Source organism: Macrobrachium rosenbergii, chromosome 2 (genome assembly GCF_040412425.1).
Source record: "Macrobrachium rosenbergii isolate ZJJX-2024 chromosome 2, ASM4041242v1, whole genome shotgun sequence".
Lineage (NCBI taxonomy): Eukaryota > Metazoa > Arthropoda > Malacostraca > Decapoda > Palaemonidae > Macrobrachium > Macrobrachium rosenbergii.
The window spans coordinates 45,340,513-45,366,777 of NC_089742.1; the positions used below are offsets into that span (position 1 = coordinate 45,340,513).

Below are 26,265 nucleotides of genomic sequence, written 5' to 3' on the forward strand. Positions count from 1 at the left end.
CTTTTCTTGATCGATTTTCTGCTTTTAAGCATTGAACACCTTTGAAACTGGACGTCCTGGGCGGATTCTATTAGCATATGGCAGTGTGTTCCATCAGCAGAACACCGTCTCTGGTTGGCGTTTTTATTTCTTAATGTGTTTTCCTGTGAGGGGCCGAGAAGGTGATAGTGGACGAGATAGTTTGAAAGTGTTTGAATTGGGTGGGTCTTGAGCGGTATGCTGCATGATCATGTGTTTAATTTTCTGTGAAATGTATTTATCCTTAAAGACCCTTCATTTATGCAGTATTTACCTGAAAATGTTTCATTACTCCACGATTTGCATTTATTTTGTGTTTGTGAGAGTGGCCTATTGCTCAACAACCTTTCTGAATTAGTAATTGTCTTTGTTGCAAATCGTAAATAATAATTGAAACTAGTAATTTTCTTTGTTGCAAATAGTAAATAATAATTAAAACTAGTGAATACACTTGTCAGTTTCTCTGTCTGATTATAACTTAATCGTTACACCGTTCAATATTTTTTTATTTAATATAATGCAAATCCCAAAACCCACTATTATTCATGCAATCCTTCAGTTGCTCTCCTATTTTTCAAGGCTTCACATTCTCTACAAGTCTACATTTACTTGCGAATTTTCTGGAGAATACTTTATTCCCACAGTACCCCAGTATTTTTCCTATTTTTATTTAAAGCTGTGTTATTTACACAGCCCATGCATTTACAGTATATATATTTTTCTGCATGTTGTATATATTACTCTTAAACTCTCTATATTTATTTTCTAATGAAAGGTATTTTTATTAGAATTACGTAAATGCAGCTCATATGGTGTTAATATATTTATTCTGACTGTTGATTAATATTTAAGATAACCAAGGTTTTTAAAAATTTCTTGCTGAAAATGGTTTAATCGAGACATTTAGTAGTGCAATTGGATTTACGTGAATATTACTTGATTCGTATAGCACCTGACCTTCTTTTATTGTCCTTTTTTGAAAATAGTTATTAAATAGAATAAAACAGTTAACTTACTTTTCATGTCTTTTCAGAAAATAGATAATGAAATAAATCAGTTAACACTTATTTTTCTTTCTAAAAATTAGATAATTCAAGCAACTTTTTGTTTAAATGACTGAATTGTTTCAGCCCTTAGTTAACCATTGGTCTTTTTTGCTGTAAGTAGCATAATTTCAACAAGCCCTCGTTCACTTTTCCTTTTTTGAAAATGCATTTTTCTGAAATAATGTTTACTGCACCCAATTCCAACAACCCTTAACTGTTTTATTTTCAGGTAGTAATTCACATTTTCCACCTCTGAAAATGTCAAAACTCATAAGAGCCATCAATTGTTAAGTGAGATACTTCTCAGAAAATAGCTTAAGTTTAAACTCGCAAATTTCCTCTGAGTTTCTATTCCTTGCGGTTTCCATTACCAGAGCAAACTGGAAGGCTCCGTCACGCTGGAAATGGAGGTCCGGCCGCGTTACCTTGTACCTGACACAAACTGCTTCATCGAGCACCTGGAGGTGGTTCAGGCCCTGGCCAAGAGCTCTCCATACACCCTTATGGTACCCCTCGTCGGTGAGTATTGACAGAAAAGTATGTTGATGATTTCACTTATCACGTAGGCAGTTCTTTGGCGTCTTGGGTTAATGTCCACATTTGGGTATAAAAACGTCAAATAATGTACGGTAAGTCCTGGCTGATTTTCGAGCTGTTCTTAGAACCGTGCATTGACTCTTGTCTTTTGAACATTGTTGATTAACAGGTACTGAATATTTCGTGAGAGTATCTTTCGGTATTTTGCGATTTGGCTGCAGATCATTTTCAAGATTACTTTATGCAATTGATTTTCAGGCATTTTGGGTATATAGATAAACGATTGCTGTTTGTTCCCAAGGACTGATAAAAGAATAGAATTCAGCGGTTGTTAGAAAAAAAATTCGTAGCAATAAACGTCTTCACCTTTTTCGCACTTTTTTAGATAAATAGAAATTTTATTTTATTTTCAGCCACATTCTGTTACCACAAAGCTGTTGGAAGCGTTTGGGTATAGCCTTGAGGAGAACCCTAATTTATTTCCCTCATATTTTCTTTTCTTTTTAAAAATCTTATGGCTATCTTTCATAATTTTCTTTTGGGTCCCAACATGTTTTAATGTTATTCCACGCGTCATAACTCCCTGGCGTTTTGCTTACTCTGCATCTCCCCGCCCTGGGTATATCCTTTGTCTTCGACGATGAGCCTTGAAAGAATTTTCCTCAGACTTTTCACCAAGATTCTCCTTATGGTCCTTTTTCATCTTTTCATTTTTTCGTTCCCCGAGATGTTTGTCTCGAGAGAAGCGAAGATTTGCGAATTAATACTTTGGTACTGTACTGGAGCCTTTTGTTTCGAGGTATTTCCGCGTGGTACGAGTTGGTACAGCCTCAGACGGTGTTGTTTACCAATATCCGAATTACCATAACGCTCACAAGACGAATAAACAGCAAATAAATCGCACAGATGTTTCCCCTTTGGGGTGGGGGGTGGTAATGAGTGTAGCTGGAGTCATAGGGGTAATGGGGCCCCAGGGTCAGTTGTAACTGGGGGGGTCACGGTGGGATGTAGGGGGGATTCGGGCGTGAGAGAGGACCAGGAATAACGAGGGTATAGGTGTGGTGGGGTATCAGGAACCGGGGTTGGGGTGTAGGTGTGAGTGGGAGGGGGTGGGATACCGAGAGCAGAACAGGACTGAATACGTAAGCAGTAGTAGTAGTAGTGTAGTAATACTCGGGGGCGTTGGCTGACCGCGGGCGTGGTGTGGGTGGTGGCAGAGGGGTACCGGAGATTAGCGGGCATCCCGGGCAAAGCATCGTTTCGGTTGTGAGTCATGGGGCACGCTGGGCATCCCTTGTTGCGCCCTCCTCCCCCCTTCCCCCACCCGACGTCTATCGCCTCCCTCCCCCTCCCTTTCTTTCCCCTCCCTCCCCGTCTCTTCGTCCTCTTCCTTGTCTGGCTCCTTTCTTTCCAAAACCCCGGACAGTGTCGGTCGGGTCGTTGCATCTCGTTGCAAAAATATTCATTTCGCTCATGCCCTCCGGGTCTCTCTCTCTCTCTCTCTCTCTCTCTCTCTCTCTCTCTCTCTCTCTCTGTCTGCATCTTGTTGCTGCCGTGTGCCACCTGTTTCTTTGTTTCTTTGTTGTGATTTTTCCTATAAGTTTTATCAAGATCTGTTGGTACCTTGTTTCAGGAAGTTAATTTTCTATTCTTGTATGTGTATGTTTTTTTGTCCTTCTGGGAAGCTAGTTTTGTTCGTCCATCGAAACGAGAGGGTCTGGGCACTACTTTGATGGGCAGCAACCAGATGATTCTGATGTCTGTTAGTGAGGCTTAGCATTTGATTCTTTTTGACTTTTGTGCAAGGGAAAACTATCACTTCTGTCCTTTTTTTCAGAAGAAAACTGCCAATTCCGTCCTTTTTTTCCCCAGAAGAAAACTGCCTATTCCGTCCTTTTTTTTCCAGAAGAAAACTGCCTATTCTGTCCTTTTTTCCAGAAGAACACTGCCTATTCCGTCCTTTTTTTCCCAGAAGAAAACTGCCTATTCCGTCGTTTTTACCAGAAGAAAACTGTCAGTTCTGTCCTTTTTCCAGAAGAAAACTGCCTATTCCGTCCATTTTTTCCCAGAAGAAAACTGCCTATTCCGTCCTTTTTTTCCAGAAGAAAACTCGCTATTCTGTTCTTTTCTTCCAGAGGAAAACTGTCTTCTCTCCCATCCAGCCTGAGCTACCTAACAAGATGTGGGTGATGGGGAGTAGGGAAGTAACATTATAAATATTTAGATGTAAAATCCGATACTATACATGTATTATTCCAGCTGGGAAGATGTTCAGCGACAGACGTTTTCATAGTAAGCAGTGAAGCTTGGAACAAGAGAGAGAGAGAGAGAGAGAGAGAGAGAGAAGAGAATTATATTGTGACCATAAAATGGCTGAACGAGTGTATCTGGTCTACTCCCCCTCCTCCTCCATCTCTTCTTCCAATACCACCTCCTCCTCCTCCTCCTCCGTTTGTCACGCAGGACATGCATGCGTTGGGGGGAAAGTTCAGGTTCCTCTTTTGCAGCTAACAGGACATTTTATTGTACCCTCTTGGGAACACCCCTTCCCTGCCACCCTTAGAAGACCCTCTCCCCCTGCACCCCCTTGGGAAGACCCTGTCCCTTGCAACCCTTAGAAAACCCCCTTTCATTGCAACCCCTTCAGAACATCTTTTACACTACACGTCCATTAAAAAAAAATCCCTCAACCTTCGTTTAATTAAGGCATCGAAACTAATGAGGTTCACGTTTATGGTCTGATTTTGAGGAGGACTTGAAAATGGAGGCAGGTCTTGTTGAGGTTGCGGTGTAAATGCACCTGTAATTTTACTTTAATTATCTTTTAGTTATTGCTAAATGCACCTGTGGTAACTTATTACTAATTGCATTTGTGTACCTGTTCCTTTATATTAAATACACCTGCGTCACTTGTGTACCTGTCCCTTTACGTTAAATACACCTGCATCACTTTATATAAAGTGCAATGGTTCTTTATATGCATTATAGACTTCTCTCTGTGCTAAAAACACCTGTCACTTTTTCTACACCTGCGTCACTTTATACAAAGTGCGCTGATCCTTGTATGCATTATACACCTGCATGCTAAATACACCTGTCATTTCTGCTGAATCCCTCCTTTCACTTTATACTAAATTCAGTTATAAATTCATCTGTAAGTGAACTTGACAATCGAACACATCCATAATACATGTAACGCTAGTTAGTCATACCAAATAAATAGATAACTATTTGACACGGTCAGGTTATGTTTGCTTTTGGCGTTGTTGTCTGCCGATACAGGTTCCCGAGACGATGCTGCTCCTCGTAAAAGTCCTTATTAGTACCGCTCTCCCGTATGAGGTATTGTGGGGATTTCTTGGTGATCACAATAATATTTTGAGAGTTCGACTATTCATCTTTCTGGCAGTTGGGTTTTATGGCTCAGTTTTGGAGAAGCTGTGGGTACCATCCCTTCTAGTAATGTTAAGAATAATAGTGATGAAAATAATAGTGACATGTAAATACTGTTTTATGAGAAATACACACACATACTCTCTCTATATATTGTATACTGTGTGTATATATATATGTGTGTGTTTAATTTATTTTGCGAAATACATATAGTATAATACATATAGTATACTGGTTATATGTAGATTACTGCTACTACTACTTAAACTACTGCTATAATAATAATAATAATAATAATAATAATAATAATAATATTTATAATAATAATAATTAGGTAATGGTCTGCTATTAGGGAAGTAGATATGAATGTAATATATTATTATTATTATTATTATTATTATTATTATTATTACTGTAGTAGTAGTAGTAGTAGTAGTAGTAGAAGAAGAAGAAGCCGGGCACGCCTCTACCCCCATCTCCGAGCCAGACCTCGCTCACAAAACAATCCATGCCACGGAGGCAAAGATGCCCGGGCCCCCATTGTCAAGAGGACCAGTTGCATATCATTTATTGACCCCGTCCCCCGCACATAGGTGATTACACTTCGGGTCTCCTGTAATTAAAGAGACACATTAAGGGCTGTTATATGGTTTGGGAAAGGCAATTAAGAGGTCGTTAACAGGTGCTCGCGCTGACTAACGAGAGTTGTTTATAGGGCCATTCGATAGTCGTCGGGTCATCTCACGTGATTGGTGGCTTTTTTTTTTCTCAAGGAAGAAACGTAACGGGATCGGAGTGTCACATTGACCCGGCTTTCTTGCCCATCTGCCTCGCAGTGACCTTTGTTTTCGTGACACTGGTTTACGGTGATAAGCATATACAACACTTGTGATAAATTTATTTGTACGTGTGACCGTTCCTAAGATTGTAGGGGTTGTGGTGGTTTATTTCTGTTGCAGAGGTAACTTATTATAGGATGAAAGTCTGCATATATATAATACAATATATAAATATATTATATATATAACTATGTATATGCATGCTTACATGTTTATAAATAATATAGACATTTTTAAATATATATATATATATATATTATATATATATATATATATATATATATATATATATATATATATATATATATATATATATATATATATATATGTATATACACAGTATATACACACATACATATACATACATACATGTTCATGATGCATTAATATAAGATTTCTTACTTTATGTTTTGAGAGAGAGAGAGAGAGAGAGAGAGAGAGAGAGAGAGAGAGAGAGAGAGAGAGAGAAATGTCTCCTCTTCTGTAATGGGTTCTGAATGCAGTGAGACAAGGAAATCCGCATTCCATTTCAATCTGTAGCAAAGAGGACGATTGAGTAATAAAAATGATTGATGGGTGCGGTACCACCTCCTCTTGCCTCTTCAGGAGGACTTCTGGAGGAGGCGAGGGGAGAAGACGAGACGAATTTGGAAGACAAAAGGGTCTGGAGCAGCCACGAGGCGAGACTGATAGATGAAATCCTGTGGCGTGCTGAGGGTGATGCACGAAGCTGTGCATGCTAGTGAAGGGAATGTTGATGAATGTGTATATTATGATTATTAATATTCTAGTTATTTTTTGTGTGTTTTTGAATATATTATCACCATCAAAGGTAAAAGGCCGTGAATATGTAGCAAGCATCCATAAATGTTCTTGTCTTGAAGAATGAACTGAATAAATATATATAGTTAAAAAAAATAAGTTAACAATTGATTTGCTGCTAAAATTAATCAGTCAATCGAATCCTTGATCGCATCAAAGGATGTGTAAGGAATTAAATTACTTATATGCTTGAAGTAATAGAGAAAGGAAAGTGTTTTTGAGCTAACACTTGACTATTATTATTATTATTATTATTATTATTATTATTATTATTATTATTATTATTATTATTATTATTATTATTATTATTATTATTATTCAGAAGATGAACCCTCTTCATATGGAATAAGCCTACAGGGACCGTTGACATGGAATTCAAGCTTCCAAAGAATATGGTGTTCATTAAGATGAATTAAGAGGGGGTAAAGCGAAATACAGAAAGAAGAGTTCTCACTTATTAAAAATGAGAAATAAATTAACAAATTAATAAATATATAAAAATGTATTAAAATGCAAGGCGAAGAGTATTAGGGTAGTAATGCATTGCATCTTCGCTTGAACTAATGACGTTCTAATTGCACAACATCCTCTGGGAGGCTGTCCCACAGTCCAGCGGTGTGAGGAATAAGGGACTTCTGGAACTGAGAAGCAAGGAAATCGAATTGAAGACTTGAAATTCCATGGTACAGAGATTTTGACGCAGCTCAGGAAGCCAACGTTTTAAGGCTGACGTATCTCAAGAAGCCTTGGTACAAAGGTTTTGCTGTAGCCCAGAAAGCAATAGCATAAAGGTTCTGAAGTAGGTCTGAAAGCCATGGTACAAAGGTTTTGTTGTAGCCCAGAAAGCAATAGTATAAAGGTGCTGAAGTAGGTCTGAAAGCCATGTTACAAAGGTTTTGCTGTAGCCCAGAAAGCAATAGCATAAAGGTTCTGAAGTAGCTCTGAAAGCCATGGTACCAAGGTTTTGCTGTAGCTCAGAAAGCAATAGCTTAAAGGTTCTGAAGTAGCTCTGAAAGCCATGGTACCAAGGTTTTGCTGCAGCTCAGAAAGCAATAGCATAAAAGTTCTGAAGTAGGTCTGAAAGCCATGGTACCAAGGTTTTGCTGCAGCTCAGAAAGCAATAGCTTAAAGGTTCTGAAGTAGCTCTGAAAGCCATGGTACCAAGGTTTTGCTGTAGCTCAGAAAGCAATAGCTTAAAGGTTCTGAAGTAGCTCTGAAAGCCATGGTACCAAGGTTTTGCTGCAGCTCAGAAAGCAATAGCATAAAGGTTCTGAAGTAGCTCTGAAAGCCATGGTACCAAGGTTTTGCTGCAGCTCAGAAAGCAATAGCATAAAGGTTCTGAAGTAGGTCTGAAAGCCATGGTACCAATGTTTTGCTGTAGCTCAGAAAGCAGTAGCATAAAGGTTCTGAAGTAGGTCTGAAAGCCATGGTACCAATGTTTTGCTGTAGCCCAGAGAGCAATAGCATAAAGGTTCTGAAGTAGCTCTGAAAGCCATGGTACCAAGGTTTTGCTGTAGCTCAGAAAACAATAGCATAAAGGTTCTGAAGTAGCTCTGAAAGCCATGGTACCAAGGTTTTGCTGTAGCCCAGAAAGCAATAGCATAAAGGTTCTGAAGTAGGTCTGAAAGCCATGGTACCAATGTTTTGCTGTAGCCCAGAAAGCAATAGCATAAAGGTTCTGAAGTGGCTGTGAATGAAATGGTACCAATGTTTTGCTGTAGCCCAGAAAGCAATAGATAAAGGTTCTGAAGTAGGTGTGAAAGCCATGGTACAAAGATTTTGCTGTAACCCAGAAAACAATAGCATAAAGGTTCTGAAGTAGGTCTGAAAGCCATGGTACAAAGGTTTGGTTGTAGCTCAGAAACTAATGGTGTAATATAAACAATTTTACATAGCCCAGGAAGCCATGCTAAAAGGACTTGATTGAAACCGAGAGAATCATTTTACACCCTCCCAAACGTCTAGTACAAAGGCTTTGGCGTTGCTCGGAAAGCCATGTTACAGTAGCTTTTGATTCTGCTGAGAAACCGATTTGTAAAGGCATCGGAGCTGCTTAGTGGTTGAGCATATGAATAAATCGGTTTAAAAAAACGCGTCAAGGGAACATTTCGGAACTCGAAATTAATAATGATTGGTTTTAGGAAGGCTTGATGATTTTGCAGTTAAAAGGATATGGCGTAAACACCGTTACTGAAGAAATGAATGCCATGCTTGTCTTGAAAATGAATCTGAAAAGCATAGAAGAATTATTGTTTTAACAACTATGCTTATTATTGTTAAAACAATACAAATCTCTTGATTGTAACAGAAATAAACAAAGTTAATCTTTTGATTGTAAAAAAAATATTAATCTCTTGATTGTAAAAAAAAATATTAATCACTTTCAGTTCTCGTTATGACCGATTGACACTTGCACCAGACGACTAAGGTTTGTTGTAATGTCGGAATACATTTTATATACCGTTAGTTAACACTGTACTGAACGCTCCTCATCCATGTGGACACTGGACCGATAAGATTACTGTAAACTCATCGCGGTAGACTTAATAATAATAAATAATAATAAAAATAAAAGAGGAATTTCAGTTCGTTGTCAGCGATCGAATAGTTCCCACGTGTCTGGCTCTTGTCTCGGTTACATTGTATTTTCAGGCCGGAGGGTAGGGCGGCGGGGCCGGGGGTGGAGAGTTGGTGTTGGCCGTTGACAGGGAGTGAGCTTGATATGTGACGTTTGTACTTCCAGATCGTGACGGAGAAACGGCCGTCTGAGCATTTGGGTATTTTTATCTTGATTGGAATGGGAGTGTGTGTGTGTGTGTGTGTGTGTGTGTGTGTGTGTGTATGTATGTATGTATGTATGTATGTATGTATATATATATATATATATATATATATATATATATATATATATATATATATATATATATTATTATGATTAGCAAGAATTCGCTAGCAAATTACCTCCCCCCCCTCCTTTGTTGTTGTTGGTTGTTCATTTACTGCCAGCCGGCCGATCGATAGACCATCTGTCTATCGACTTAAAACCAAGGGTTAAAAGATTAAAGGCGCTCCCATTTTTGATAAAGATCTTTCCTTCGAGGCAAAAGTAATCTGGCTTGGGCGTTTCTCCTACAGGCCAAAACCTCCCCTGCGGGCAGCAGGTGCAATGAGTCAAAGCATCTGTGATGGACGCCCCCCTGCCCCATAGGAGGGGATAAAAGGAAAAAAGCCCACGAGGTCTCAGACACACGCGGGCTGGAAGATATGGAGTGAACTTGTGAAGACGTCCTCAACACCTGGCCCCATCGATGCCCTTGCATCCTAACCACGTGGCCCTTTCCAAAGTATACTTCTCCTCGTGCCCTTCGACCGTATTCCTCGAGCCCACACGCCATTGCTTGGAGTTTCGAGGAGTCCCCATCGCCTTTCCCCTTTACGGAAGCCCTTGCATCTCACCACGTGGAAGAAACTGCGCCCTCGGAAATCGCAAGTCATCCACGGACTGTCTTCTACGCGCCCTCGGAAAATCTGCTAAGGTAAAGTGCCCTGGAAGAGCCCCATTTCAGTCACGCTTTTGTCTCGTAATATTTTCTTAAAGAGAAAGCCAGAAATCTCCTTGTCTAATGTCCGTGCGCCTCTTGCATCGGCAGTATTAATTCTTTATTACTCCTTTGGCACCCTCAGTGCAGCTTCAATTCATTATTCTTTTGTCTATTTTCATTACTGGCGTATAATGTGCATATCTCTCATTTCAGAGGGATCCTATCGTGGAAGCTTCTCGGGCTGTGGCTGGAATTCCCCAGTTTCATTCAATCTACTGAGTTCCTCTTTCCCGTACTAATGTCATTTATGTAAATACACTACTTTAAATGTGCCCACGTGTTTTACGTAATATTTCCCTCAGTAACCAGAGCCCTATGCTCATATGAAATTCTCCTTTGTTTTCCTCTTTTTTTACGTTTTCCCGTACCCACGAAGTCAGAATCACAAGGCTAAATTAACTTAAATTGTTGCTACCTGTCTCACAGAGTATATTTCAAACTAAAACCACGGAAAAACGTAAAAATGGCGACCTGGCCATAGATCTCGTTTTGCAGTTGCAGTTCCCCTAGTGTTGCTTTATTGCATTTGCAACTTGCCAGATCAGCTATTAGCAAAGCTAAGCTGGGTACGAGACAATTACGAACCTTATGTGTAAAACCAGCACACAGATCCAGAAAATTCCACGTAAGTAATATGTTAATCTTAGCAAAACCTTTTTACAATCGTGACTGTTCCTAGGAATTAGAAATAGGGACGCATGTATTCACTGAGAGAAAAGAACCGCCGTATTAGATTCGTTAATGCATGCCTTTCAGGATAGGTAGTTAGGAAATAACCAGTGCTAACCATCCTTTGCTTCGAGGAATAGTGCGAAAATTCCTGTGTTAAAATCTTTGCCATATCCTTGCTTCGAGGAATAGTGCGAAAGAAATTCCTCTGTGATAACTTTTACCTCGCATTTCGAATTAGCGAACTGTTATTTAGGCGCGAATAAATTCCCACGTGGGACACGACGAAGTCAGCTTGCATTGCTGAAAATTCTCTCAGTGTAGTTAGGATTCGAGTTAGGTGTTAGGAAAGCGAAATTTAAACTCCGCTTATAGGGAAAATTACTAGGCCATTGTATTGTTATCCTCTCGGACGACTGGAAAATTCCCCGGAATCCCAGACGGTATATAAATATACGGGTTCATTCACCCAGAATCTAAAAATACCTCCGGTGTTGGCCAAACGACCTGCACCCCCACCCCGCCCATGCCCGCGTGTGTGTAGCATTTTTTTTCTCCCCATTCATTTCCCAGCAAACATTTTTTCTTTGGGTTTCCCGTTAGTAATTTCTAAGTCCTAAGGGACGAATCGTAATTCAAGTCCTAAGTGACTCCTAAAATTCTCACGTCGTGCGTGGCGAGAATTTCCCAAATTCCAGTCCTTAGGGACTCCTAAAATTCTACGTCGCGCGTGGCGAGAATTTCTCCAAATTCCAGTCCTCAGAGACTCCTAAAATTCTACGTCGCACGTGGCGAGAATTTCTCCAAATTCCAGTCCTTAGAGACTCCTAAAATTCTACGTCGCACGTGGCGAGAATTACTCCAAATTCCAGTCCTCAGAGACTCCTAAAATTCTACGTCGTACGTGGCAAGAATTTCTCCAAACTCCAGTCCTCAGAGACTCCTAAAATTCTCGTCGCCGCGTGGCGAAATTTCTCCAAATTCCAGTCCTCAGAGACTCATACAAAAATTCTACGTCGCACGTGGCGAATTTCTCATTCCTCGCGGAACCCAAAATTAAGTCCTTTTGAGACATTATATAGTGTAGTTCACACACATCTAAGCCCTTACGGGACTGATCATTCTAGTTCGTTAGAACAACTCCTTAACTTCACGCTACAGCCGGCCAAGTCCGAGCGTGACAAAATCCAACTCGTCTTCCGAGACGATATTAGAATTCGTTCGCCAAGAACAACCACGTCTTTCAAGACACATCCAATTTTAACAAAAGGTCTCCCCAGACTTACTAATCAACTGTCTTATTCGGACAGATCCATTCTCCTGCAGTCTGAACAATTGAGTGTTTCAGATTCCTGCAGTTAAGTCTTTTCAGACATATCCTATACCCATTATTCCAAGATGGCTAATACAGAGCCCAACAAAACGAGGATTTCAAATTCTACATGTCCGCTGGGAAGGACATGGGACTATCGGGGCAAGATCTGAGAGCATGGGTTCAAGAACAGTGGACGATGCCAAGGCGGAGAGAGAGAAGAAAGAACAGAGTTGCCCAAGAGCAGGAGAAGGATAAAGAACGTGCCGAGAGAGAGAGGGAAACAAACGAATTGCCCAAGAACAACGAGAGAGAGAGAAACGAATCGCTCAAGAGCAGGAGAAGGAAAGAGAACGTGAGGAGAGAGAGAGAGAACGAATCGCTCAAGAGCAGGAGAAGGAAAGAGAACGTGAGGAGAGAGAGAGAGACAGAATCGCCCAAGAGAAAAGGGAGGAACGAGAATGGGAAGATCGAGAGCGACAGCGCCCACGAGCTCCAGATGCTAGAACGACAGCCCGCCACCCCCGCCCCTGCCGCGGGGATGAGTGCCCTCAGCCAAGCTCACTGTTCATGCCAAAATGGACCGAGTCCGAACCCAGTATGGCTTGAAAGGGCGAACGAGTCCTGGAGTGCTGCGATCTCTCCCCGCGGAACTCTCCCTTGTTCTCACTAAATTCCTGGGCGGAAAGGCCCTCGTTGCCTACCACGCCCTTCCCGCAGACGATCGGGGAAACTGGGAAGCCGTCGCCAAGCAGTTACTGGCGTGCGAGATTACCCCCCGCGGTGGAGGAGACGTTGGAGAGAGCAGCCCAGAGAAGCAGGCCAGACTTGGTCGATTGGGCGTACCATTCGAGCGGGCGTTGACAAAATGGCTCGATTCGGAAGGAGCCACTAACACCGCCGAGGTACTCGAGCGGTTTAAATTCGAGCATTTCCTGCGCTCGCCCCTCCTGCCCTCGCCACTCACATAGTGGAAAAAGCCCCAGCAACACTCACCGAGTGTTGCCGAATAGCAGACATGTGGGAAACTCACCACCCTCAAGAGGGATCCATGGGGCGGAAGATAAGTCCCCCGTCCCTTCTCGGAGGTTCAAATTCCCACAAAAATGGGAACTCGGGCAAGCCCCTAACTTGCCATTATTGCAAGAAAACGGGGCATTCCTCCGAACAGTGCCGGAACAAGAAACCGGCTCCTCTCTCTCCCGGAAAACCGACAAATAACTCGCCTGCGCCCTCCACAGGGGCAGCGCGGAAAGACTTTAGCCAGACCTTTTGCACGGCGTGCAAGGTTTATGGCCATTCTCCCGCATGGGCAAAATGCCCACGCAATAACAAATCAACTACTCCCACCGTCGCCTTGGCCGTCACAGATCCCAAGTCATTAGGCCCTCCCGCCGAAGGGCCTGTATACGTGGCCCCTCCACGAGGTAGCGAGCCCGCGCGCCGAGTCACTGCTTTCGAGGACTCGGGCGCACAAATCTCCCTCATCCGGAGGGACAGAGTTCCCTACGGAGCTATCGTCAATAGACGAAAACTCGTCACGATCGAGGGAATAAATCAATTTAAGATGATACTCCCTACGGTCCAATTGAGAGTCTCACGACCTCACCAATCCAAAATGTGCAATCTTGCAGTAGCAAGCCATCTCCCCGGAGGCTATGACGTCATCCTGGGACAGGACTTCCAGTCCCTGCCGAAATCACGACAATCTAGGGGTCCACATTCCCCGAATCATTCCGCGGGCGCGAGTAATCCTCCCCCGCTTCTCCCTCAGCCAAGACTGGCGCCCCCTGGGTACCAGAAGGACGTGCAGTCCCCACCAGTGCCACCTGAGTACAATGTACAGTGGCCCCCTCGATCGGTTCCCGATCCCATTCCAGTGCCCGGCCCTGCCTCAGTGCCAGTGCCAGGGCCCCAATCAAATCTCCCCTCAGGAGATGCCAAATTCCTGCCGGTGCCACTTGCATGCCCCGAGCAGGGCCAAGCTTCGTCCGTCCTGACCGACGAGCCCAAGAAACCTCTGATAGCGCCTGACTCTGCCCTAGTGCCAACGCCAGAGCGCTACGCCGATCTCCATTCACGGGATCCAACTCAGGACCCCCTCTCTTCCCCCGGCCTGGCACCGCTACCAGCGTCGGTCAGAGAGACGGTTCCTCCCGACCACCGCGGAAGCTCACCTGCAGGTGCGGCCTCGCAACCCGTGCCTGAGCTGGTCAACGTTACCTGCGAGCCGCTCACGCCTCCCCCCCGACCGCCTCCTCTCTGCCTCAGCCCGTCGCCGACGCAATTGCAAGTCAGGATTCTGCCATATCTCACTTGGCCGATGAACTACAAGAGCCGCGACGGATCATGGTAGAACCCGCACGGAACACTCCTGCGTCAGCTGTCGCATCAGCAGGCCCAGGTGGTACTCCGTGCCGCCCTCCGGTCGCGGGCCCTCCGCTTCCCCGGCCGAGGACGACTGTCCCATTAAGAAAGACTCGAGGCGAAATTACCACGGGCGTGGGACATTCCAGGTAATTTACAAAGAGCTCTAGAGCTCCCCATGGCACCTGTGCCACCATTTCATTTTTCGAAGGTCTTGGCACCCCTAATCCAGAAGGGGATGTCAGGCCCTCCTCTATCTTCCTCCGTTCCTCAGGAACTTCTATCTCTTATCACCTTCTATTAATCTTCCCTTAAATTATCACCACAAGAGGCAATTAAATACGGGATACCATTCCCCACACAATGTATAAATCATTAAGAATAACAGAGTGAGAGGTGGGACGCCCTTGCGCCCATACCTTGGCACCGGGCGTGCGTGTCAGCCCCTCCTGAAGGAGTCGCGCCCTTCGGGTGCACTTTCCTCGCCCTGGGACTGAAGTGATAGTCCGGGCCGTAATTTATAGGCGTAGGACGATAAATTCCCGCCTAACACAATAAAACCCTCACTCTTTTTCCCTTAGCTCTTCTGCCAATATCATTTACTTTCTTTTAGTCATTTAGTTATCTTTATTTTAATGAATCGCGAGTCATAAACTCTTGCCCTTGTGATTTAAATGCCCCTTTCGTAAGCTCTGAGAGACGTGTCCCGCCTTTCATATGCGGTCAAGTTTCATTCGTAACGTCTTGGTAATGTTCCTTTTGTTATTATTATCCCTTTTCCCCCTTCCATTCCTTCCAAGATCGCTGTTTGTCCTACCCCACATCTTTTGTCTGCTCGCCCCGTCATAACATTGAGTAGGCAGTGGACGCATAAAATTAGCGTAGTTTAAGGTTAGCGAATTAAAACCTCGCGAATACTCTCGCCCGCATACAGCTGTCAAAATCCGTGTGGGGCCGGCTAAGCAAAGTACGTTAAAACGAAGATAAATTATCAATGCGAATATGTATAGTCATTACAGTATCGCGTAAAAGGGGATGTCATTTACAAAAATAAACGCTGTTTTTCATTTACACAGCCTCTTCAAGGCAGATTGTACTAACCGCATGCATTTTATCTAAAATTAAGTAACCGTGTATTTTAATTCTTGAACAATAACCATTTCTTTTCATTTGTTGGCCATAGCCTCATATACGTGGTCCTATAATCTTAATTAATTCACAATTGTTCGAGTCACATTATAAAGTTACCAGTGGGTAACCAAATCTAAAGTAATTATTCTTTTGCAAGTGTTTAAATCACTTTGCGTTCTGTTAACGAAAATTGTCCCAATGTGTTATTAAAAGTAATGTCTCAGCTTCATAAAACCCTTAGGAGTAAAGTTCATTGCAAGGCAGAATGTAGAGTAACGTAAAGCATTTGCCGCTCATTCTTGAATATCGATGTACACACCCGAAGGAGGTATGTACATCATCTTGTATGGGGAGGTATTATGATTAGCAAGAATTCGCTAGCAAATTACCTCCCCCTCCTTTGTTGTTGTTGGTTGTTCATTTACTGCCAGCCGGCCGATCGATAGACCATCTGTCTATCGACTTAAAACCAAGGGTTTAAAAGATTAAAGGCGCTCCCATTTTTGATAAAGATCTTTCCTTCGAGGCAAAAGTAATCTGGCTTGGGCGTTTCTCCTACAGGCCAAAACCTCCCCTGCGGGCAGCAGGTGCAATGAGTCAAAGCATCTGTGATGGACGCCCCTGCCCCATAGGAGGATAAAGCAAAAAAAAGCCCACGAGGTCTCAGACACACGCGGGCTGGAAGATATGGAGTGAACTTGTGAAGACGTCCTCAACACCTGGCCCCACCGATGCCCTTGCATCCTAACCACGTGGCCCTTTCAAAAGTATACTTCTCCTCGTGCCCTTCGACCGTATTCCTCGAGCCCACACGCCATTGCTTGGAGTTTCGAGGAGTCCCCATCGCCTTTCCCCTTTACGGAAGCCCTTGCATCTCACCACGTGGAAGAAACTCGCCCTCGGAAATCGCAAGTCATCCACGGACTGTCTTCTACGCGCCCTCGGAAAATCTGCTAAGGTAAAGTGCCCTGGAAGAGCCCCATTTCAGTCACGCTTTTGTCTCGTAATATTTTCTTAAAGAGAAAGCCAGAAATCTCCCTTGTCTAATGTCCGTGCGCCTCTTGCATCGGCAGTATTAATTCTTTATTACTCCTTTGGCACCCTCAGTGCAGCTTCGAATTCATTATTCTTTTGTCTATTTTCATTACTGGCGTATAATGTGCATATCTCTCATTTCAGAGGGATCCTATCGTGGAAGCTTCTCGGGCTGTGGCTGGAATTCCCCAGTTTCATTCAATCTACTGAGTTCCTCTTTCCCGTACTAATGTCATTTATGTAAATACACTACTTTAAATGTGCCCACGTGTTTTACGTAATATTTCCCTCAGTAACCAGAGCCCTATGCTCATATGAAATTCTCCTTTGTTTTCCTCTTTTTTTTACGTTTTCCCGTACCCACGAAGTCAGAATCACAAGGCTAAATTAACTTAAATTGTTGCTACCTGTCTCACAGAGTATATTTCAAACTAAAACCACGGAAAAACGTAAAAATATATATATATATTATGCGTGTGTGTGTAAATGTATATGGATAAATATGTATGTATATATATATGTATATATATATTGCATATATATGTGTATAAATATAAACATATAATGTATATATATATATATATATATATATATATATATATATATATATATTATATTATATTATATATGTATATATATATATATATATATATATATATATATATATATATATATATATATATATATTATATTATATATATATATATATATATATATATATATATATATATATATATATATATATATATATATATATATATATATATATATATATATATATATATATATATATATATATATATATATATATATATACTATATTTATGAGAGAGAGAGAGAGAGAGAGAGAGAGAGAGAGAGAGAGAGAGAGAGAGAACCAGGTAACTTTAGGTTTCGTTTATCTGCCTTTGTTCACTAAGTACCCGGTATTTTTTTTTTTTTTTTTTTTTTTTGGTCCCTAACTCCTGATTTGCCTAACGATTAGTTACCACTGATCGTTCTGATATTCACAGTGGCTGCTCTCTCTCTCTCTCTCTCTCTCTCTCTCTCTCTCTCTCTCTCTCTCTCTCTCTCTATGTGTGTGTGTGTGTGTGCAGAACTTGTGCTCGAGGTTATTCTCTCTCTCTCGCCCTCTCTCTCTCTCTCCATTAAAGAAATTCATATCTGTCTCTCTTCCACACCCTATAGCAAAGCTAGATACATAGGATTCTTGAGTTATTTCCCCCTTCTCTCTCTCTCTCTCTCTCTCTCTCTCTCTCTCTCTCTCTCTTTTGCCTTTGACGATTTGATTCCCCAACCAGTTCTTGACCGCAAGCATCACACCACCCATCCGTAACTCGTAATGGTAGCTCATGAAGTTACGCTTAGACCGCGAAGACAGATGTCTTGGCTGAGAAAAAAAAATCAGGAAAAAATTGGAAAGACACCTTCGTCACGTTGGTCTCCTCCTCCTCCTCCTCCTCCTCCTCCTCCTCCTCCTCCTCCTCCTCCTCCTCCTCCTCCTCCTCCTCCTCCTCCTCCTCCTCCCCTTTTTTCTTACTCCTATTCTTATTCCTGCTTTTTCGTTAGTTAAGACATATTTCGGTTGTTATACCCCTCGGTCATGATGACGTTTATTATTATTATTATTATTATTATTATTATTATTATTATTATTATTATTATTATTCATCTTTTGCCTTGGGTTTTAAATTGATTTTATAAGCGGATGCAATGTGGTTTAGCACTGTTTCCCAAGTCTTCCCCAAATGGAGAACGCAGAGAACTGGTCTTTTAGCTCCCAAAGGCAAATGTGGGAGTTCTAAGATGATTAGTGTCATTATGAGGAGGTTGCCGAAGAGGGTTCATCTCTCTGTGGAAGAGTTGAAAGGAGGAAAAGCGAAAGGCATTACCCTGAGTAGGTGAGATTTCTGAAGTGGTCTATGTTAAGAACTGGTAGTTGAATAAGCTTGTTTCCTGTAGGATTAGTTTAAGGGATCAAAGAGTGGGAATTCTCAGAGGTCAAGGTCAGTGATTTGCGTTTGATGGAGATTCTGTTGCTCTTGGGATGAGTTTAAAGTAAAAAAGAGTAGGGATTCACAGAGGTCAAGGTCAAGGTCAAGATTCGAATTCTTTAGAGTTCAGGGTCAGCGATTGGTGTTTGATGGAGGTTCTGGTACCCATGGGATTGGTATGAAGGAGAAAAGAGTAGGAATTCACAGAGGTCAAGGTCAAGGTTAGGGTTTGAATTCTCAGAGTTCAAGGTCAATGACTGGTGTTTGATGGAGATTCTGTTGGCCTTGGGATTGGTATGAAGGATAAAAGGTTAGGGATTCACTGAGTCCAAGGTCAAGATTTGAATTCTTAAAGGTCAGGAAAGGGATTGCTGTTTGATGGAGATTCTGGTACCCATGGGATTGGTATGAAGGATAAAAGAGTAGGAATCAGAGGTCAAGGTCAAGAATTGGAGGTTGAAGAGTACCCTGTCTGAGAAGTCTCAAAGAGCAAGATATTTCAAGGATAGTCTGTGGCTCGTCGTATTAGTTTAAAAACATAAGTGGGATTCTTAGGAGGTCAGTGTCAGGAATGGATGGTTGAAGGAGATTCTGTGCTTATAGCAAGAGTTTAAAAAAAAATACGAGAAATATCGGAGGTCAAGATCAAGGTCACGGATTGCCTGTTGTAAGTGCTTCTACTTTAAAAACAAGGAAGTGGGGAATTTTTAGAGATTAGCGTCAGGAATAGATGGTTGAAGGAGATTATGTCGCCTATAGCAAGCGTTTAAAAAAAAATGGAACTGGGAAATATCGAAGGTCAAGATCAGGGTCAATGAAAGTGCTTCTATCAGACAAGATGCGAGTTTATTTTTCATACTCTACATCCAAGCAGCCATCATGCAGCGGATCAGGGGTACGCGTCCCTGGAATATTAGAGAGGGTACTTTCGCAATTATCCCTCAGACGTGACCTATCATGGCGGTTGATGGATTGCTGACACCAGGCCGCCACAGGTGGCGTCGACAGTTTTATATCAGAGAGATGCTCCTTTTTCTGTATTTATTTTCTCTAATTGAGATAAGGTCAAGGAATCCAGATTGTCTCATTGTGCAGACTTTGAAGGTAGACTCCAGAGAATATTATGAAAATAGCTTTGAATTTTCACTGTTGAATGATTATGCTGAAATGGAGTCGACTATTCCAGCGGAATAGGAAGAAAATAGTTACGTAACTGTAAGATAATTTGTCTATACAAAGCTTCCAAAGAAAGGTAGCCTTCTAAAAACGATGGGGGTAGTTGAGTAATTGTCTAATGATAAAAAATCTTAAAATTATCCTTTCAAGTAAATAGTTAGACCGACCTTTTTTGGTGAAATATTTGGTAAACCTGTTTTGTCGAAGACGTTGAGAAATTGAACATACTTGAGCCGTCGTATTGGTATTTTAATGGGTTTTTTTTGCGATAATTCTCCATAGCATTGAAATCCTCTTAAATAGTAGACGTGGAGCGTACTTGAGTCAGTGTTATTTTTATTAGTTATTATTCAGAAAATGAACACTTCATATGGAACAAGGCCACAGGGGCCATTGACTTGAAATTCAAGCTCATTAGAAAGAGGTAACAGAAGGCAATGGGAAATACAGAAAGAAGATATGGATATTCTCTCTCTCCATTATAGTGTTTATCTGTTAATGGTAAATATTTTTGTGAAAACATCAAGTTGGAAAGTATCACGCGTCAGGTCATCAAATATCTGTAGAACAAGGTGCGTAAATAAGTATTGCTCGAAATATTTTAATATTTTAATAAGTATTGCTCGAAATATTTTAATATTTTGTACAATGCGAATGGGGATGTTCTCGGAATCCACTTTAATTAGCAGGCATTTTATTGGCTTTAAGGATCAGGGACGGTGGTGCTCTTTGATGTTGATGCCCGACGTAAACTTGGTATTTTTGCCTAAATATTTTGAACTTCTCATTTCGAAGTGCCATTTTTTACAAGGTTTGGAGAGTCTGCTTTATTAATCTGATTTTGAGGAAATGGGATCGGGATGCCTTCCTACTACCCCTTTGGACCTCTGCTCCCCTTCACAGGATTCCCTTTAGGAGCTCTTTGACTAAAGGTGGGAAATGGAGGCAGTATATGGCCCTGGGAAAATGAAGGCCTGTTGCGGGACTGTATATAGTTGATTTTATAAATATTTCTGGTCGCCTTACCTGTTTAAATTTCATGCATTTTACTCTAAATTAATGGATTGTGTATTACCATTTTTTTTTTTTATTTTATTGTTATTTTGAAGCTTATGCGTATCAGTTTTTATGGGTTACTGAGATTCGGAGGGCTCCCTGACACGCATCAGTTTTTTTGTATGGAATCTCTTGATGTTTTAAAGAGTATTTGTAATTTAATTTAGTATCCCTAGGAGAACTGTTAATCAGCTCAGTGGTCTGGTAAAACTAAGATATACTTTATGCTGTGACGTAGAGAGAGAGAGAGAGAGAGAGAGAGAGAGAGAGAGAGAGAGAGAGAGAGAGAGAGAGAGAGTTACAGGCTACTACTGATGCGATCATTATTCGCATGGGTAACAAAACGCGCACGCAAAAGGAAGCAGAGAGAGAGAGAGAGAGAGAGAGAGAGAGAGAGAGAGAGAGAGAGAGAGAGAGAGAGAGAGAGAGAGCAGATTACTTTTGAATTGTATCCAGTGCAGTTGTGATCTCTGAGCTGCACATCACGTAATCTATAGTTAGAAAATCGTGCAAACATTCTGGTTTCATTATAGTAAATTTTAGTGCCTAAGTAAAATATGTGAAATCACCCTTAGTGTCTGCATTTAATAGAAAATGTTGCCAGATTGTGATGTTCAAGTTTTACAAATGTAGTGTGTTAATAACTATGTTTTCCCCTTAATAACTGTGTCTTCCCCATGCATTTGAAACATTTCAGTGTTGAGCTGTAATTGTTTGCATTGTTGTAGAAAAAGAAGGTATTCAGTCGTATGTACTTCAAGTCGGCTGTGTAATTATATTAAATGTTTGCATGTATACACACACGTTAATTGCCATGTCGGAATATGTCCACATTGCTTTCCATTGCTCAGTGCCATATCTAAAGAAAAGGAAAATAAATTTCATACACACACACACACACACACACACACACACACATATATATATATATATATATATATATATATATATATATATATATATATATATATATTTTATTTATTTATTTATTATAGTGTCATGCACAGCTGCATACCCTTTTTATTAGCACTTTCCTTCAGAAGTTACTGAGTGCCTCCTGATATGTGCACTTACGAGTACTAATTCATCCAGCGTAAGATTGAGACAACAAATAGTAAACGAAAATCTGACCAGAAATGAAGTCATTAATGAAATTCCGACTTCAGACAAAGATCAGAAGAGGGTTGTGACGACAGAGCACATTTAGATTTGCCTACTAAATGTCAAATCCGGGATAAAGTTAATTAAGATTTCTGGCCGCGTGGAGACATTCCGGGACGCGTTGGCGAAAAGATCATCAAACATGGTGTGCCTGCAGTATATTGCCCATTAAGTTTTGCTATTTTGTCCCGTATTTCATTTGCATTTGGAACTTTCTCCCGTGCTTCATTTGCATTCCGAGCTTGCTTCCGGATACATATGTTTTTTTTTTGTAGTTTTGTTTTATGTTTTCTTTGGTTTTGAACCTTTTTGAATCTTTCATAAATTTCTGTAGTTGTGAATCTATGCTGTCTTTGATTGGCTCTAGTTAATCTTTCGTTGTAAGATGTACAGTTGCTATGCTCCGTGTTTTCTTTGTTACTGTAATTTTGAGTATTTCTTTATATTTTGTAGTCGTCCCTTCATTCGTATTTTGTAGTCGGTGACTTCATTCTGTATTTTATTTGTTGTAGTTAATTTATATATTTTAATCGTAATCGTACTCCCTGTTTGGTTTGTGGTCGAAAATTTATATATTTTAATCGTAATCGTACTCCCTGTTTGGTTTGTGGTCGAAACTTTATTATTTTTTTTTTTTTACTTTGTAGTAGCAATTTTTGTTTAAAGTAGAATTGGTAGTGACGTTAGGATGTTGAGAAATTTTTTGTGGTACGGGGGACTAACTTTTTAAATTTTTCTTTCGTTATTCATACTATAACATTGGCTCTTGGAATTTTTCGATTTTTTTTAAATCTTTAAGTAAACAGGTGGATCTGCCCTACTCTTAGGTTTTGTCTTAAAGCGTTGGGGGAATAAGTCTGCATTTTGTTACCGTTACTTATTGATCAGTATTAAAAGAAAATTCAAAAGTCCTGAGAATAGATATAATTTTTTTTTAAATTGGAACATATAAACTTTTTACAACGTTTGGAATGGCTCTTGTAGCATGACGTCATGCAGAAAAAAATTAAAGATGCCTAATTATGATGATCATTGTATGAAAATTTAGGAAAATTTTTTGTACACTAGTCGCATGTGTGTGTGGTTCACAGTCATGACGTCATACGAGATGCTAAAGAAAAAACTTCCGCATAGCAATGCAAATCCCTTTTCGTAGCCGTGGCTAATTTAGCAGGAAAAAGCCAACGTTTCGGAAATAAACCCCAGCATTTGAATTCTCTTCTCTATTTGAGAAACTCCCCATACGTCGTGTTTTGCAACAAAGCCAACTTAGACCGGCGAGAATGTCAGAAATGTGCATGCTCCATGGCACCACAGCCACGACTGGGATGGACGCACGACTCCACAAGCGCTTTTCCCTTCGGGAAGCATTGTCAGCAAAAACCAGTTTTCGACTTCGCTATATATAGCGGCGTTTTTCGCATGCTATATATAGCGAAGTCGAACTAGTAAGCTCAGCTCAAATATCTACGCTTAGGAGAGATGCACTAGACCCTAGGAGCCTTGTGTGAGATGCAATGAATACTAATGAGTCCATAGGGACAAACATAGGAGGAGAAATGGCTTTTTTTTTCCAAAATAAAGCAGTGGGTCACATTTTTGATAGACGGTACTAGGTACTTGAAGATTGTCTTGCAGTTAAGAGCCTCTCTCTCTCTCTCTCTCTCTCTCTCTCTCTCTCTCTCTCTCTCTCTCTCTCTCTCTCTCTCTCTCTCTCTCATTTGATTGCTGTTGCAAGCTGGTCTCAAGTTATTTATGGGTTTAAAGATTCTGCCGTTAAATCTTCATGAAACCTTTGATTTTTATCCGATCTTGGTAAAAGGCTCATGAAACTGCATATCCCTTAAGTAAATTGCATTAACTTATAGGGTATGGTCTTATTGTATTCTTGATTTCAAGTGACATAGCAACTTTTCTCACTTAACGTAATTGTCAAGTTGTTTAGTAAATTGCTTTCGTAGAAATATTCCTTCAGTGGACAGACATGTGGGGAGCCTTTTCATTTTTCTTGGAACTGGGCTGAACAGACGATTACAACTCTCTCTCTCTCTCTCTCTCTCTCTCTCTCTCTCTCTCTCTCTCTCTCTCTCTCTCTCTCTCTCTCTCTCTCCACCCAGGGACATTAGCTTAATCTTCATCAGTGGAAAAAGACGAGTAAGGAGGAGGAGGAGCAGGAGGAGGAGGACGAGGAGGACAAGGAGGACAACAATCGTGTTACCCTCTCAGCGAGGCACCGACCCCTCTACAGGCATCCGAAGCTTCACGAAAAACCAACTCAGGAGTAACCTTATAAGCCCACCAAAATCCCTCTCGTGTCTGTGTTCAAAAACCCCTCTCGCAGCCCCGAACGGTGTACCCTATCGTGAGGTGGCCATATAAGCTCCATCAAGAGAGAGAGAGAGAGAGAGAGAGAGAGAGAGAGAGAGAGAGAGAGAGAGAGAGAGAGAGAGAGAGAGATATCCAAGCAAGTAAATTGGAGTTGGGAAGTTAAGTAGAGGTCGTCTAAGGGACAAATGAGTATAGATTTTTTTTTAAGATAGCCAGAACACTGGCAAGTTAGAAAGGGAAATTATTCCGCTTTAGAGACAAATAGTAACACATTTTCTGGAGAGAGAGAGAGAGAGAGAGAGAGAGAGAGAGAGAGAGAGAGAGAGAGAGAGAGCCAGCCTTAGCAAAAAGTTACCCTTCTCAGGAGCAGAGGGTCACAGGACAGAATGCCATCATGCACCGGCCAGGGAATGTCAGTTAGACGAGCAAGAAACGATGAGAATAGAAGAGGCTTTCTTGTCATAACGGCACATGTACAATGCAGAGAGAAAGAGAGAGATGGGGATTGGGCAGAGGAGAGAGAGAGAGAGAGAGAGAGAGAGAGAGAGAGAGAGAGAGAGAGAGAGAGAGAGAGGCTGGAAGGAGGCGGGAGGGGTATGGATGACGGGATTTTCGTCTGTATCCGTAAATGTGCTCACATGTCTTTCTGTTCAAAGGCAAGGTGTAGATTTATATATATATGGAGAGAGAGAGAGAGAGAGAGAGAGAGAGAGAGAGAGAGAGAGAGAGAGAGAGAGAGAGAGAGAGGCGGTTGGCGGCGTGTTCCGTTGTTTAAAATTAAGATATTGTAGGTAGTGGCTTGAAATTAAGTATAATTCCTGGAGGCGTAGCAAATGAGAATTACTATTTGATTTCACACTTTTATTTGGAAGTCTAACAATAATTTTATCAAATGACCTCATCACTGGGTAGGGCTCATTTGCATTTCTCTGGAATATTAAGTTGTCTTTCAGTTTTGGAGATCGAGAAATCAGCAGTCATGTCCCATACATTTCCATGCACTTCACTTTGGTCACTTTCATCCTACTGAAACGGAGTTCTCTCTGTCTCTCTCTCTCTCTCTCTCTCTCTCTCTCTCTCTCTCTCTCTCTCTCTCTCTCTCTCTCTCTCTCTCTCTCTCGTGTTTATTATAAGTTCCCATGTAAAGTACTTTAGTGCAGAGCTTTCAGCAAGTTTTGTGTTATTCACTGATTTAAGGTGTAGATAAGGTGAAATATTTGACGCATTATTTACGGTGTGTCGTAAAATTAAATTTAATAGTAACTGTTCATTTCCAGCGGTTTGCTGTAACTCAGGAAATAGGAAAATGTATTTCCACCTTTATGGATTAATAGTGTTGGCAGATACTTTTTTTTGTTGCTCTTTGCCTGATTGTGACCCGTCGCCGTTGCATCAGACTCCGAAGGTTTGCTGCAAATTTAATAATTTCTTCCTTGAGGCAAGAATAGAAATTTAATTTAATTCGGTTTTGGGACTGCAAGAGTTTTATTATGCTCCAGGATTTGTTACCCTTCCGCATTATATTAACGTTTGCTATTCATTCACTTCTCTTAATTCCTTCTGCTAATTATTACTGTTCAGGTAAGGTGTTGTGCATAGCAATACGTAGTACAGTATCACTGTTCACTTGTATTGGAGTCATTAAGAAACAGCAATTTTTGAATATTTTCTGGTCATAGTTTTCCTTTGCTTTCATTTTATTATAATTGTACATCCTTATGGAATAGATCCCCCTTTACAACCCTCCTCTCTCTCTCTTTTCTCTCTCTTTTCTCTCTC

The 26,265-nt window shown here is 41.2% G+C and overlaps 2 protein-coding genes and 2 long non-coding RNA genes across 5 annotated transcripts in view; all 4 read left to right on the top strand.

Moving 5' to 3' along the window:
• LOC136846020 (telomerase-binding protein EST1A-like) overlaps positions 1-1,583 on the top strand; it is a 207,098-nt gene extending 205,515 nt beyond the window's left edge. For both annotated transcript variants that reach the window (XM_067116646.1, XM_067116654.1), the window contains exon 12: positions 1,439-1,583. The gene's annotated coding sequence lies outside the window, so the exon portion shown is untranslated. The remainder of the gene's footprint in view (positions 1-1,438) is intronic.
• LOC136846032 (telomerase-binding protein EST1A-like) overlaps positions 1,450-26,265 on the top strand; it is a 72,173-nt gene continuing 47,357 nt past the window's right edge. The window contains exon 1 of the mRNA XM_067116665.1: positions 1,450-1,583. Within this exon, the coding sequence (XP_066972766.1) occupies positions 1,469-1,583 (115 nt within the window). The 5' untranslated portion in view covers positions 1,450-1,468. The remainder of the gene's footprint in view (positions 1,584-26,265) is intronic.
• Positions 9,590-10,529, top strand: LOC136849790 (uncharacterized). Its single transcript, XR_010856429.1, has 2 exons — positions 9,590-10,191; positions 10,411-10,529. It is a non-coding gene; the product is annotated as an uncharacterized lncRNA (long non-coding RNA).
• LOC136849792 (uncharacterized) lies at positions 16,407-17,034 on the top strand. Its single transcript, XR_010856430.1, has 2 exons — positions 16,407-16,694; positions 16,916-17,034. It is a non-coding gene; the product is annotated as an uncharacterized lncRNA (long non-coding RNA).